The following is a 12764-nucleotide window of genomic DNA, read 5'->3' on the forward strand; positions in this document are numbered from 1 at the left end:
ATCGTGTGATGTTTTATCGACTTTTTCATTTACAATTTGGCGTATCGTGGAAATATCATCGCTGATGGATTTTGTTTTTTCGTCATGTGATGTTTTATCGACTTTTTCATTTGCGATTTGGCGTATCGCGTTAATATCATCGCTGATGGATTTTGTTTTCTCCTCGATTTTCTGATGCGTAAATATACGAATCGCGTTAATATCTTTGTTGATTTGGGCGATATTCTCGTTGAGTTTTTTTATTTTCTCGGTGAAATCGCCGTTGGTATCTTGATTCGACCCACTAACCGCTTCGATATCTTTGTTGATTTTGGTAATTTCCTCGTTGATGGATTTTATTTTTTCGGTAAGATCGTTATGTGATGTTCTATCGGCTTTTTGAAATATTAGTTCACGTGCCGATTCAATATCTTTGTTGATTTGGGCGATATCTTCGTTTATTTTTCTTGTTTTCTCGGTAAGATCGTTATGTGATGTTCTATCGGCTTTTTGACCCATCGCGGTATTTATTTTGGTAATTTCCTCGTTGATGGATTTTATTTTCTCGTTGAGATTGTCGTGTGTAGTTGAGGAGGTTTCGATGAATTTTTTTATATCCTCGTCGAGTTTTTTACCGAGTTTACTTGATGTATCGTCTAGTTTTTTAAGATCGTTAGTTAGCGATCTAAATCTTTTTGTCGCTCTATCCTGAAGATCGTCGTGTGATGCTTTATCGGCCTTTAGAAGCATCGCCGCTGATAGTTCCCTGTCGGATTTTTCCACATCTGTGATATTAGCCTTTAGTGGCAATACCGCTAATAGATCGGTAATATCAGCTATAGATTTTAATACCATCTCCGATTGGCGAGTAAATTGACTGATATGATCATTATATTCTTCTCGCTTGATTATATCAGTTATTTTCACGTTGCTGGTTTGTAATCGCCCTTCGGTATTTTGAAAAACAGCAACTTCGCCAGGGTCCACCTCTGACAGCGATAAAAGATTGTTAATATCACTCTTGGTTGCGAATTTTGATAGATCAACGTCAGTCACTTCTGCTTTTTCCTTCCTGAAGAGGGATCTACCGTAAATGTCAACCATGATATTTATCTACGGTGTATTCAAATAAAATTTTGTGATAAGGACCGGATGATTTTGAAATTACGTCAAGAACATTAATTGACTCTGGGCCGCATATTGGTGGATCCGCTAATGTTTGTGTTGGAAGAGTCGAATACCAAATCGGAAGATTTAGTTTTGACACGTATTTGATAAATTCATTTGGCGGTGCTAATCCATAAGAGTCAAAGTAAATAACTTCGCGAGGATTAATCGCGTAGGCAACCCAGTGCGTGCCAGGGCCGGTATTTTTATCGAGATTTATTATTCCTGTCTCGGTAGGGTTTGGTTTTTCTGGTAGTTGATCTCGCATAAATACGCCTCTGAAAAATTTTATTTTTTTTTTCTTTACTTCGCTGATTAGATCTAAATTTGAGGCTGGTAGGCTCGACTTAGGCCGGATCCGTATATTGGGGGTCGTCTTAGATAAAGGCCGGATCCTTTTTGTTGCTTTTGCAACATTCTCGCGATTAGGGGAGAGAGGATGGGAAATCGTCCTCCCTTTTTTTTACGGTATCTCCCTCCGGTAATTTTACTTGTTACTGCGGAACCGATTTGGGAACCTATACCTGTGAGCGCGCCTAATCCTAATGCCTTTCCAATCGCCGGAAGAGCCATTTTTATCAGAGGCAAAAAAGGAAGAATTCCGCCTGTTTTGACCATGTCTCTGATGGCGCCTATGGAGAGACTCACATGAACGCCGGAATTTAATGATTTGGCCTTGTTAAATCGTTCACGTTGACTTCTAGTTAGCGATAGTTTGTTAGGCCCACCGTGAATTTGATCGTTTTTCAGGGTTAAATTCAAACCGCTTCGCTTTGATATCGCTGCTTGGAGTTTTTTTATCTGACCCGGGGTCAGAGTTACACTGACGTGTTCATATGGCATATTAATAACCGCTTAATTTAAATTTGGAATTTATCACATGTTCTCGACGGGAGCATTGATGACTCTCATTCTACCGCTGATGCCTTCCAAGATCATTGTTCTATCGCTGAGGATTACCCCAATGGCTCTTGCTGCTCCTGCTGTGTTAATTCTGGCTTTGAAATGGATATCGACAACGGATTGTTTTACCAAGTCGAGATGTTCCAAGGAGAAGTAATAGATGGGATAGCGAGTATTAAAATCCAACTGTGATATTTGCAATCCGGTATCGATATTTTGATCGCGTCCCATGAAACTTAGCAAGCGATGATACGCGCGGGCCGTCGAATTATTTTCAAAATCGATGGCTATTTCCTCTGATGGTTCTTGCTGGCCGTTTATCCTTAGTGAAACGTTTGTTGCCGCGAATTGATCGAATATCATATGACTGTGAAGTTGATCGTATCTGTTTGCAGCATGAAGAGCAACAAAGATGTGTCTAGGTGCCGAAGCGCCCTGTTGTGACGCAATTCGCCAGGTAAATATTCCGTTGATATTAACATCGCAGGAGTCGGTCATCGTTGTCAACCAGGACATGACGGATTTTCCGCCTTGATTCACAAATGATAATAATTTTTCTTCCTCGAGCATCGATGGAACTATCGCTGGCATCCACAAGGTAAATTTAGTTAGGATTACCTTACCTGCATCGCCAGGATCTCGCCAGATGGCTCTGTTACTGCCAGTAGCGTCTCGAACGAAAATTATCGTGTGTTTTGCTCCGTAAATAACTTTTCTGAAATGCCTGCAAAATCCAAAAATGTGAGATAGCGGAATTGCACAGGAAAATCTTCGTTCAACTCCCCTTAACATAGCTCTTCTCGTGGCAAATCCAAGGTTGTAACCGGAATTGGAGCCAATCACTACACGGGTGTCGGTGACGTAGGCATCATTAGCGAGATTTCGCAGTCTGCCGGTATCATACGGGGAATAATCCGGTTCATTGGAATTATCCTTGGCGAACATCATACTAGGACCGGCTGACCTGGTAAAATCATCCGAGTATCTCGCTAGGCCTATTATCGTCGTTGCTATATCAACGTTGTCCGTTATTGATTCGATCTCTCTTCCGTCGATCATGTAAGTGGCACTCTTGAATAATGCCATAATGCCGTTATTGACAAACCCAACACTATAATCTGCATCGTAGTTGGTATCATCTTCTTTCACAATTCTCCCAATAACCTCGATATATGCCTCAGATGGAAGAAAATATCTTGTTGTATCGTGGACTTGAATTTCCAAGCGATTAGGTGTATTTGGGTCAACTGCGTCGTACGAGAAATACTGGAAATCTCGCACTGATGTGTCTCTGCCTACAGGCTCGTCCATGTCAAACACTTCATTTGACACTTGTGCGAACATTTATTATTAAGAATATCATCTAAAACGAAGACCGCTGCCTGAAATGAAGCTTGTATTTGCAATTTTCTTTGCTAGATTTGTGTTAGCAACTTCCTTTGCTAGATTTGTCTTAGCAACTTCCTTTACTAGATTTGTATTAGCAACTTCCTGCGCTATATTTGTCTTAGCAACTTCCTGCGCTAGGTCGTTTATTTTTTTATTTGCTGCGTCGTTTATGACCTTACTGATTTCGGGTGGCATTTCGCTGGTGATAGGCAATTTGACGGGTTGTTTTTTGCGCATTAAATTTAATATTTTACTTTTGACAACATTGAAGCCTTTACTGGCCAAATTACCGATACCAGAAACGACAGTCTCGCCAATCTTTCCTATTGCTTTTAACCCGAGCTGTTTGATCACGGGTCCTATTTTAGGTATTACTCGCGTAACGAGACTTTTAACAATATCGCCGAATCCATTACCGTGAATATATTTGTACACGGGCAATCGAGAGTTTACTATGCGGACCTGTTTGGGTCTGCGTTGATGTTTGTGAACAATCATGTTATTTCAATTGTGTTGTTTTAATCGATGAGCTCATCGACAAGTTCCTTGTAAATGTGAGAGTCAATGACACCGCCGCGGAATAATCGCTGACAAATATCTGAGGCTTCGTTGATTACTTCGCGAGAGTTATTTCCGGCTCGTTTTCCTCCGATTAATATCTCAAGGCGAGATACATCGTTGACAACATTGTCAGGGCAAATGGTATATCCGCTTCCTGTCTTTGGTTTTGGAAATGACGATGACGCGTCCTCGAATTCCTCCTCTTTTTCTTCTTCTCTTAATTCTCTTACAGCTTTTTTAAATCTCTGATAACTTGGAAGATACGGATCGATTTTTTCTCTCCTTGAGGCAAAATACACAACGGGAACCCATTCCTCGGCGGTATATTTATCTTCAGCTCTGGGAGCCAAATATTTACCTTTTTCTCTATAACCGTACTTGGCAATTTCAACCAAGTTTCCTTCATTTAATTTTTTAAGTCCAGTGTATGTAAAATCATCGGCGGGAAAACTATAATTAATTTTTCTAGTTTCCTCCATCGATGTTCCCGTAAATTCACCTTTTGCATAATTTTCAACATGAGCAAAATTCACCCCCCGGGCTTGTTTCTCATTATATCTTATTCGATATATCGCCCTTATCCAAAGATCTCGTGTTTTATAAAAATCTGATCCCGCATCTGTTAAATATTGATGTCGACTATCAAAGCTGCGCTTTGCAAAATAACCAAGTTCCTCAAGATCATTAGGATCAATGCTGTCTAATTTTATCCTCATTTCGAGAAACTTCGTTTCCCTAAATTTATCCCTTATATTAGCGAGATTATCTGTTTCCTTTTCCTTCTTTTCCTTCTTTTCTTTTTTTTCTCTCTCTATTAGTTCTTCTACTTCTTCTTGCTCTTGTTCTTCTTCCTCTTGCGCTTGTTCTTCTTCCTCTTCCTCTTTTATCCGTTCTCGTTGTGCTTGTTTCGCTTGTTGTTTTTCCCTTAATTCCTCCAAATGCCTTTCAATCTTTTCTTCTCAATGTGCTTGTTCTAGTTGTTCTTGTTCTCGTTGTGCTCGTGCTTGTGCTCGTGCTTGTGCTAGTGCTTGTTCTAGTTGTTCTTGTTCTCATTGTTCTTGTTCTCGTTGTGCTTGTGCTTGTTCTCGTTGTGCTCGTGCTTGTGCTTGTGCTTGTGCTTGTGCTCGTGCTTGTGCTCGTGTTTGTGTTTGTACTATTCGCTCCGGCAATAATCGAGTGTGTTGCTCGATGTCTCTTGTCATGGGAATAAGCCCGCGCTTTCTAAGTTCCTTATCTTCCTTTTTGTCACCGTATGCGACTTGTTCGATTGTTCCAGTGACCGGACTCAACAACTTTGACGATATCTCGGTAATTCCATATTGCGCGTCTTCGTAATCACGAACTTTTTTCTTAAATAGTTGTTTTGCCAGGATGAGTTTCTTTACTGCCGCTAATTCTTCTCGCGCTAATCTGGCAGAATGAGGTTCTCCAACTCTACTAGCTTTGCGACTCATATTATTTTCAACTATATTGTTTTAATGCGAGGTAAAATTAGGATCAGCAGCCAAACTTTGACAAACTTTCGTTGACGGAATAAATTTCCTACCCCCCCCTAAAATCTTCGTTTTTTCTTTGTCCAGAATCATCGATTTTGCACACAAAAATTGCAATCGGTGACGAATTTACGCAAATTAATTTTCGTAGGAAGCTTTATTTTTGCTTTCTGAGGCTTCTACGGAGAAAGTTCTCGTAGGAGGCTTTATTTTGGTGAAACAGTCTGGTCTGTACAACTTCCCTGCTGCTGTCAGAGACATATTTGGCTGACAGACAAACAAATAAAAGGATAAAAGACTGATTATAATGAATGAATACAAATAAAAATATGCAGTAGATTATAATAATAATAATGAGGACTTTGTATAGCCCCTAATCTTTAGAAGCTCTAAGTGCTTTACAACATTAAACAACACCTATAAGATAAGAAACATAATATTATTACAAAAAAAAATTATATGATGTATATGAATTCAGTAGATTACCTCTAGCCAGCTGTAATTTAAATCGCTTCTGTCCCCAACCCAATATTAAAATCGCTTCTACCGCCCACTAACCCATAGCCAGAAATTATGTTAAAAAATATACTTCTGTAGGGGGCAGTGTTTCTCGATTAAAACACATCTGACGGTGGATCATAATTTTTTTAAATTGCTTCTGTTGTGGGTTGGTTGAATTTGAAAGTGCCTTCCCCTCGGGGGGTATATGTTTTACTGGAACAGCCCTAAGTAGAAAAATGAAAATAATATAATAACATGTATTTATTTTAAAATGAGTGATATACAAAACTTCAGTTTTAGAAGTGATATTTAGGCAGTGCTTGATTTGGTTTGTGTTTTATGGCACAGCGACACAAGTAGATTATTTAGTGACAAGGCAATCTGAGTAATATGCTTTGCCCAAGGACATATTTGCATGGTACCTTACCTGGTCAGATCAGGTAGTAGAATTTGCAGACCTTTTGATCTTGAGTTAGGCCTGCAATTGTAGCTTACCTGGTCAGATAAGGTAGTAGGATTTGCAGACCTTTTGGTCTTGAGTTAGGCCTGCAATTGTAGCTTACCTGGTCAGATCAGGTAGTAGGATTTGCAGACCTTTTGGTCTTGAGTTAGGCCTGCAATTGTAGCTTACCTGGTCAGATCAGGTAGTAGGATTTGCAGACCTTTTGGTCTTGAGTTAGGCATGCAATTGTAGCTTACCTGGTCAGATCAGGTAGTAGAATTTTCATTCCTTTTGGTCTTGAGTTGGACATGCAATTGTAGCTTACCTGGTCAGATCAGGTAGTAGGATTTGCAGACCTTTTGGTCTTGAGTTGGGCATGCAATTGTAGCTTACCTGGTCAGATCAGGTAGTAGAATTTTCATTCCTTTTGGTCTTGAGTTGGGCATGCAATTGTAGCTTACCTGGTCAGATCAGGTAGTAGGATTTGCAGACCTCTCGGTCTTGAGTTAGGCATGCAATTGTAGCTTACCTGGTCAGATCAGGTAGTAGAATTTTCATTCCTTTTGGTCTTGAGTTGGGCATGCAATTGTAGCTTACCTGGTCAGATCAGGTAGTAGGATTTGCAGACCTCTCGGTCTTGAGTTGGGCATGCAATGAAGCCTACCTGGTCAGCTCAGATGGTAGGATTTGCAGACGTTTTGTCATGAGTTGGGCATGCTATGGTAGCTTACCTGTGTAGATCAGATGTTAGGATTTGCAGACCTTCTGTCATGAATTGGGCATGCTGTGGTATCTTACCTGTGTAGAGCAGACCTTCTGTCATGAATTGGGCATGCTGTGGTATCTTACCTGTGTAGATCAGATGGTATGATTTGCAGACCTTCTGTCATGAGTCGGGCATGCTATGGTAGGTTACCTGTGTAGATCAGATGTTAGGATTTGCAGACCTTTTGGTCATGAGTTGGTCATACTATGGTAGCTTAGCTGATCAGATCAGATGGTAGGATTTGCAGACTTTTTGTCATGAGTTGGGCATGCTATGGTAGGTTACCTGTGTAGATCAGATGTTAGGATTTACAGACCTTTTGGTGATGTGACGGGCATGCTGTGGTAGCTTAGCTGGTCAGATCAGATGGTAGGATTTGCAGACCTTTTGGTCATGAGTTGGTCCTACTATGGTAGCTTAGCTGATCAGATCAGATGGTAGGATTTGCAGACTTTTTGTCATGAGTTGGGCATGCTATGGTAGCTTACCTGTGTAAATCAGATGTTAGGATTTACAGACCTTTTGGTGATGTGTTGGGCATGCTATGGTAGCTTACCTGTGTAGATCAGATGGTAGGATTTACAGACCTTTTGGTGATGTGTTGGGCATGCTATGGTAGCTTACCTGTGTAGATCAGATGGTAGGATTTACAGACCTTTTGGTGATGTGTTGGGCATGCTATGGTAGCTTACCTGTGTAGATCAGATGGTAGGATTTACAGACCTTTTGGTGATGTGTTGGGCATGCTAGGGTAGCTTACCTGGGCAAATCAGAATGTAGAATTTGCATGCCTTTTGGTCATGCTATGGTAGCTTAGCTGGTCAGATCAGATGGTAGGATTTGCAGACCTTTCTGTCGTGAGTTGGGCTTGGTAATCATTGTGCCACCACAGCACCTGTCTTTTTCCTTGGAAAGTCTTAATACACAGCATTGTTGACCTCATAGAAAATAGACTACAAAAGTTTACTGAAATGAGAGTAAATAACTGTTTATTTTTAAAATGTGTTTTTCTGCACTGGTTTGGTTGCATTTATTCCACTTTATATTGTATTGCAGCTAGAAACAACAATTGGCACATCAAAAAGTGTGAATTTGAAAGTATCCAGACAGCTAACCAAAAGAATGTAAGTTCACACATAATTTTATCCTTTCCTGTTGTTACCTACAGAACATAATGTATGATCAGAAGACATTAGCATTCTAAAGATGTAAATCATTCTATTGAATGGCTTAAAATTTGCTCAAATATTTTCTCTTTTCTCCACATAAACATCTTTTTTGTTGTTGTTGTTGTTGTGGGGTTTAGTGCCATTTTTGAGCACATGGTAGGCTATACATGGCGGCCCGTATTAATGGTGGAGAAAGAACCCGGGAAAACCCTGGAAAGAACCACCGACCCACGAGAAGCTACTGGCAAGCTTTCTCACATACCCACATTGACCGAATCCGAGACTCAAACCCAAGCAGACAGGTGAGATGGCAGTGATCCATAACGGAGAGCGCTTTAGACCACTCGGCCACTGGGGGCCCTTATAAACATCTTTACACTATTGAATGTCTTATTATAATTCAATACCAACTTGTCTGAAAGCCTTTAACAATTCTTAACTCAGATGGTAGGATGTTGTAGCAACATACATATTTACTTTCCTCAGTATCATTGACTGCCATCTTTTGGGTCCTCCTTCCATTTGGTCTGTTCCATTCGCCACACACAAGCAGTTATCACATGACCCCTGTACCACATGCCACACTGAACCACATGACCATTACCATTACTTAGTAGTGGTGTGTTGAGTACTTACAATATTTCAAATTTGGCTGGAAAAGTCAAACGACCAATCACCATAATCAAACATAAAAGATTAAGTTTTTGTTTTTTTAACAGTTCAACTTGTTTACAACAGAATCTTTACGAAAAAGTCAAATATGTTACTAATCACATTGTTATGATGTTGACCAATCGAATATGATGGTTGATCAATTATGATGACCCAAAGCATTGCTTTTAAAAATTTCTGCAGATTTCCAACACTATTACTTACTCTTAACATAATCTGCAGTATATTTTGAACTATCGGAAGAAGAAAAGAAACCTTAGTGTTAGGTAAATTTTGTCCCTGTAGGTACTTAAAATACTATTTTGAATTATGAATTTATAACAGTTGTGCAGTAACTGGTTCCATGCAGCAACTGGTGCATGCTCTACATATTTTATCAATAGTGATAAATTCTGAATATGATTTACAGACGTTTCCATCCTTGATCTAATACTGATGTCATCAGATCATAGATTGACCCTTTGAGCTTTCGGTCTCATTGCATATGGCTGTCTACCATTTAATGTTCATTGTGATCAAGATTAATCATTGTTACTTGAGAATGGGTACTTTTGTGAAATCAACACAAGTTGAACAGATTAAAATGACATTATCACATTGGACATCATCTATATTATGTGACATTTTACCTAGATGCATTGTAGCATTGTGAACTCCCAATGAGATTAGATGTAAAATTATATTGCTGCAACTTTTATCTCTTATTTAATAACAACAAAGAAAAATACCATGTGATTTTAATAATCACAATCCAAAAAATTAATAAAGTCAGCAAAAATTATTTGACACCTTGGAAAAATATTTAGCAGTTTGTGAGCTACCATAAAATCAGTCAAAAAGATGGGATGATTGTATGATGCTGGCCGATTTCAACCACACTGACATATCTCTGTGATTGTTGTTGTTGTTATAGGGTTTAACGCCATTTTTTCAGCACAAGATAGGCTATACATGGCGGCCAGTATTAATGGTGGAGGAAGAACCCGTGAAAATCCCGGAAAGAACCACCGACCCACAAGAAGCTACCAGCAAGCTTTCTCACATGTCCACATTGGCCGAGCCCGAGACTCAAACCCACACAGACAGAGGTGAGATGGCAGTGATCTGTGACAGAGAGCACTTTAGACCACTCAGCCACTCGGGGCCCCTCTCTGTGATTGTATCATTCTAACAAATTTCAGCTACTGACATACTCTTTTCTTTGTGTATTTGATAAGAAGCATACATGATTATCAACTTGGGCACAAGTATTATGTGCCTATGTTATACTGTTATTCATCCTTCCATCTGTTTCTGATATCATTTGGAGTGTTTTGAATGTATTTAATATTGTTGATTAATCTCCATAAATACCCCAAATAAAAGAATGCAAAAGAACAGGAATATGCCGAAAAGAAATGGTAGTTGCTTCAATGATTAAAACTGTGCTACTACTGGTATGAGCACAAATGAAAGACCAGTCAAGATTATTCACTTGTATTAACATCAGATGGAGTCAGTGCAGCCAACAACACTAAGCTAATCAGTTATGAAATGTGTTTCATCTCTTCCTTACAACACTCTACATAAAGTTGCACCATCAGTTACCTGCTGACAAGTGTGTCATACAGTTGGTAAAATTGAACTTAGATTCCCATTGGTGATGTATCATAGAATGACCAAACATGTGATGACATGAACTAGGACCTTGTATTTCAGAATATTCAGTAAATAATATTTTTATAATTATGTAGTTTCAGACAAGCCTATTAATATTGAGTTGTGCATGGTAAAAACATTTGGCCAACTTTGGAAGTAAATACCAGCCCTATTTCCAATCATAAAATAATATATATTTGCTAATGAGAACCAATTCATTCGAAATTCAGTAGAGGTGTAGGAAAAATCTGAATGACACTGACTGATCTTGAAATGCCTGTAAACTTATTAAAAATTAGAAAATAGAAGAAACATAAGTTATAGACAGAATTAGAGCAAATAAGAAATTGATAGACCTTGTAATTTTTTAAAATTTGGAAATATACCTAAAATAGTTTGATATTGTAAAACTTTACCATTCCTGTGTGTTCTGGGCCCCAAGGAATTATGAAAAACTCAGATTTAGCATCATTGCATGTATGATAATATCTTGCAATTTACATTTCTTCAGATAACCTGATCTTGTTGGAATTACATACACTACCTCTCAAAACCAGTCCTTCCCAGCTAAAAATGATATTCACTGCATCATTTGACTTCATGAAGCAGCAAAAGCAAAGAAAGATTGTCTTCCTGCTTAGGTGGTGCTCTAGTTTCGTATTTTGCATAGGGTTAGGATTTTAAAGAAAAAGAATTTCCCCTGCTTTCCTCACTGGTTATACTGGCTATTTAAAAAAGACCTTGAATATCTTAGGTATAATTCAAAGAACCTTTAATTTCCTTTATTTTGATGTATGATTGATGGGTGTACTATGGGTTATAGAGTATACAGCTTGGCCTTACTTCAGATTTGCACCTTTCAAAAACGTGCTAGCTCTACTTGGTCATTTTCACTTCCTGAACTTCAGAGGTAAATTGTATAAAAAAGAGCCGATAACTTTTTTACATTTTATATATTTGGTAATTCATTCATTGCACTTTCAGAAGCTGGTATTGTCTAGTCTGGCAAAATTCATTTTCCCTATTTTAATAGCTGCTATGTATAGTGTACTTTAGACTAATTCAGGCTGATTTTTTAACGCAAGGGAGCTGTCATTTTAGTTAGCAGTGTGTTTAAATCATGTAAAATTTCCAAACGTACAATATCCAAAGAAATATCATCCACATTACATTAATATAGCATAGAGGTATGCCAACATTCTCTCCATTGTGCATGTTTTAAATGCGAACTACTTCACCTTACATACGTCACTCTCTCAAAAGTACATATTAACTGGTGAGCGCCCCCTTAGGTGGAAATCAGAATCGAGTGGTCTCCCTTGAAAAGTCATTGATGCCAAATCCTGTTAATAGCCTTTTAATCCTCATGTCTGATTGGGATGTGTCATATGAGGCCTCACAAATTTCAATCCACTTTGCTTCTGTTTTCATCATCTGAATGATTCCTTTGAGTTGTCTCAAGTCAAGGAAATATTTGTTATTTTAATCTTGCCATGGCTTCATCGTAGCAAAATAATTTGCACATGTTATCAAAGAATCCTACTGTAAGTTAATTGGTACCATCCTAATTGCTTGAAAAATGGACTATTATGGCACTTGCAGTTCTGTACAATACTCAGCCTTTTCTGTGTAAAATAAATAATTTAATTTAATTAGATTTTTTTAAAAATTATTTCTCTAATCCATAGTGTCCACAAAGTAAGTTCAGCATGACCCTTAATTGACTTCATATGTAAACACCATTATTTTGCTTTCTCTGATTACGGGTATCAGCAACAAATGGTCAGGTTTTAATGTTTGGTGCAAGGTTTTCAGTTAGCTGGAGTAGTCACATTTCTTATATTAGTTCTGTTGGATACAGTTTGAATCATACATTTAACATTTGCTGGTTGGAGGAAATTGTTCAAGTTTCATAGCCAAGCAATTGGCTCAGGCAGATCAGAGAGCCAAGAAATGTACACGTACAGATTCAGAGGCCATCACGATTACTGCTTATACTCCTTTATTATGAGTTTTCGGATTATTGAATCTCTGTATTCAGAAAGCTCTCCAATCCAGAAGAAATCGGGTGATTTTTGCATTCA

At 38.5% G+C, this 12764-nt stretch overlaps 1 protein-coding gene across 2 annotated transcripts in view; it reads left to right on the forward strand.

Annotated features, from left to right (window-relative positions):
• The window catches only part of LOC149781736 (dnaJ homolog subfamily C member 11-like), a 117214-nt gene that overhangs the window by 48547 nt on the left and 55903 nt on the right, over positions 1-12764 (forward strand). For both annotated transcript variants that reach the window (XM_089935848.1, XM_089935847.1), the window contains exon 7: positions 8258-8325. In XM_089935848.1, coding sequence (XP_089791974.1) covers positions 8258-8325 — 68 coding nt within the window. The remainder of the gene's footprint in view (positions 1-8257; positions 8326-12764) is intronic.

This window comes from Sinohyriopsis cumingii, chromosome 15, assembly GCF_028554795.1.
Source record: "Sinohyriopsis cumingii isolate HCF-2022 chromosome 15, ASM2855479v2, whole genome shotgun sequence".
In the NCBI taxonomy this organism is placed as follows: domain Eukaryota; kingdom Metazoa; phylum Mollusca; class Bivalvia; order Unionida; family Unionidae; genus Sinohyriopsis; species Sinohyriopsis cumingii.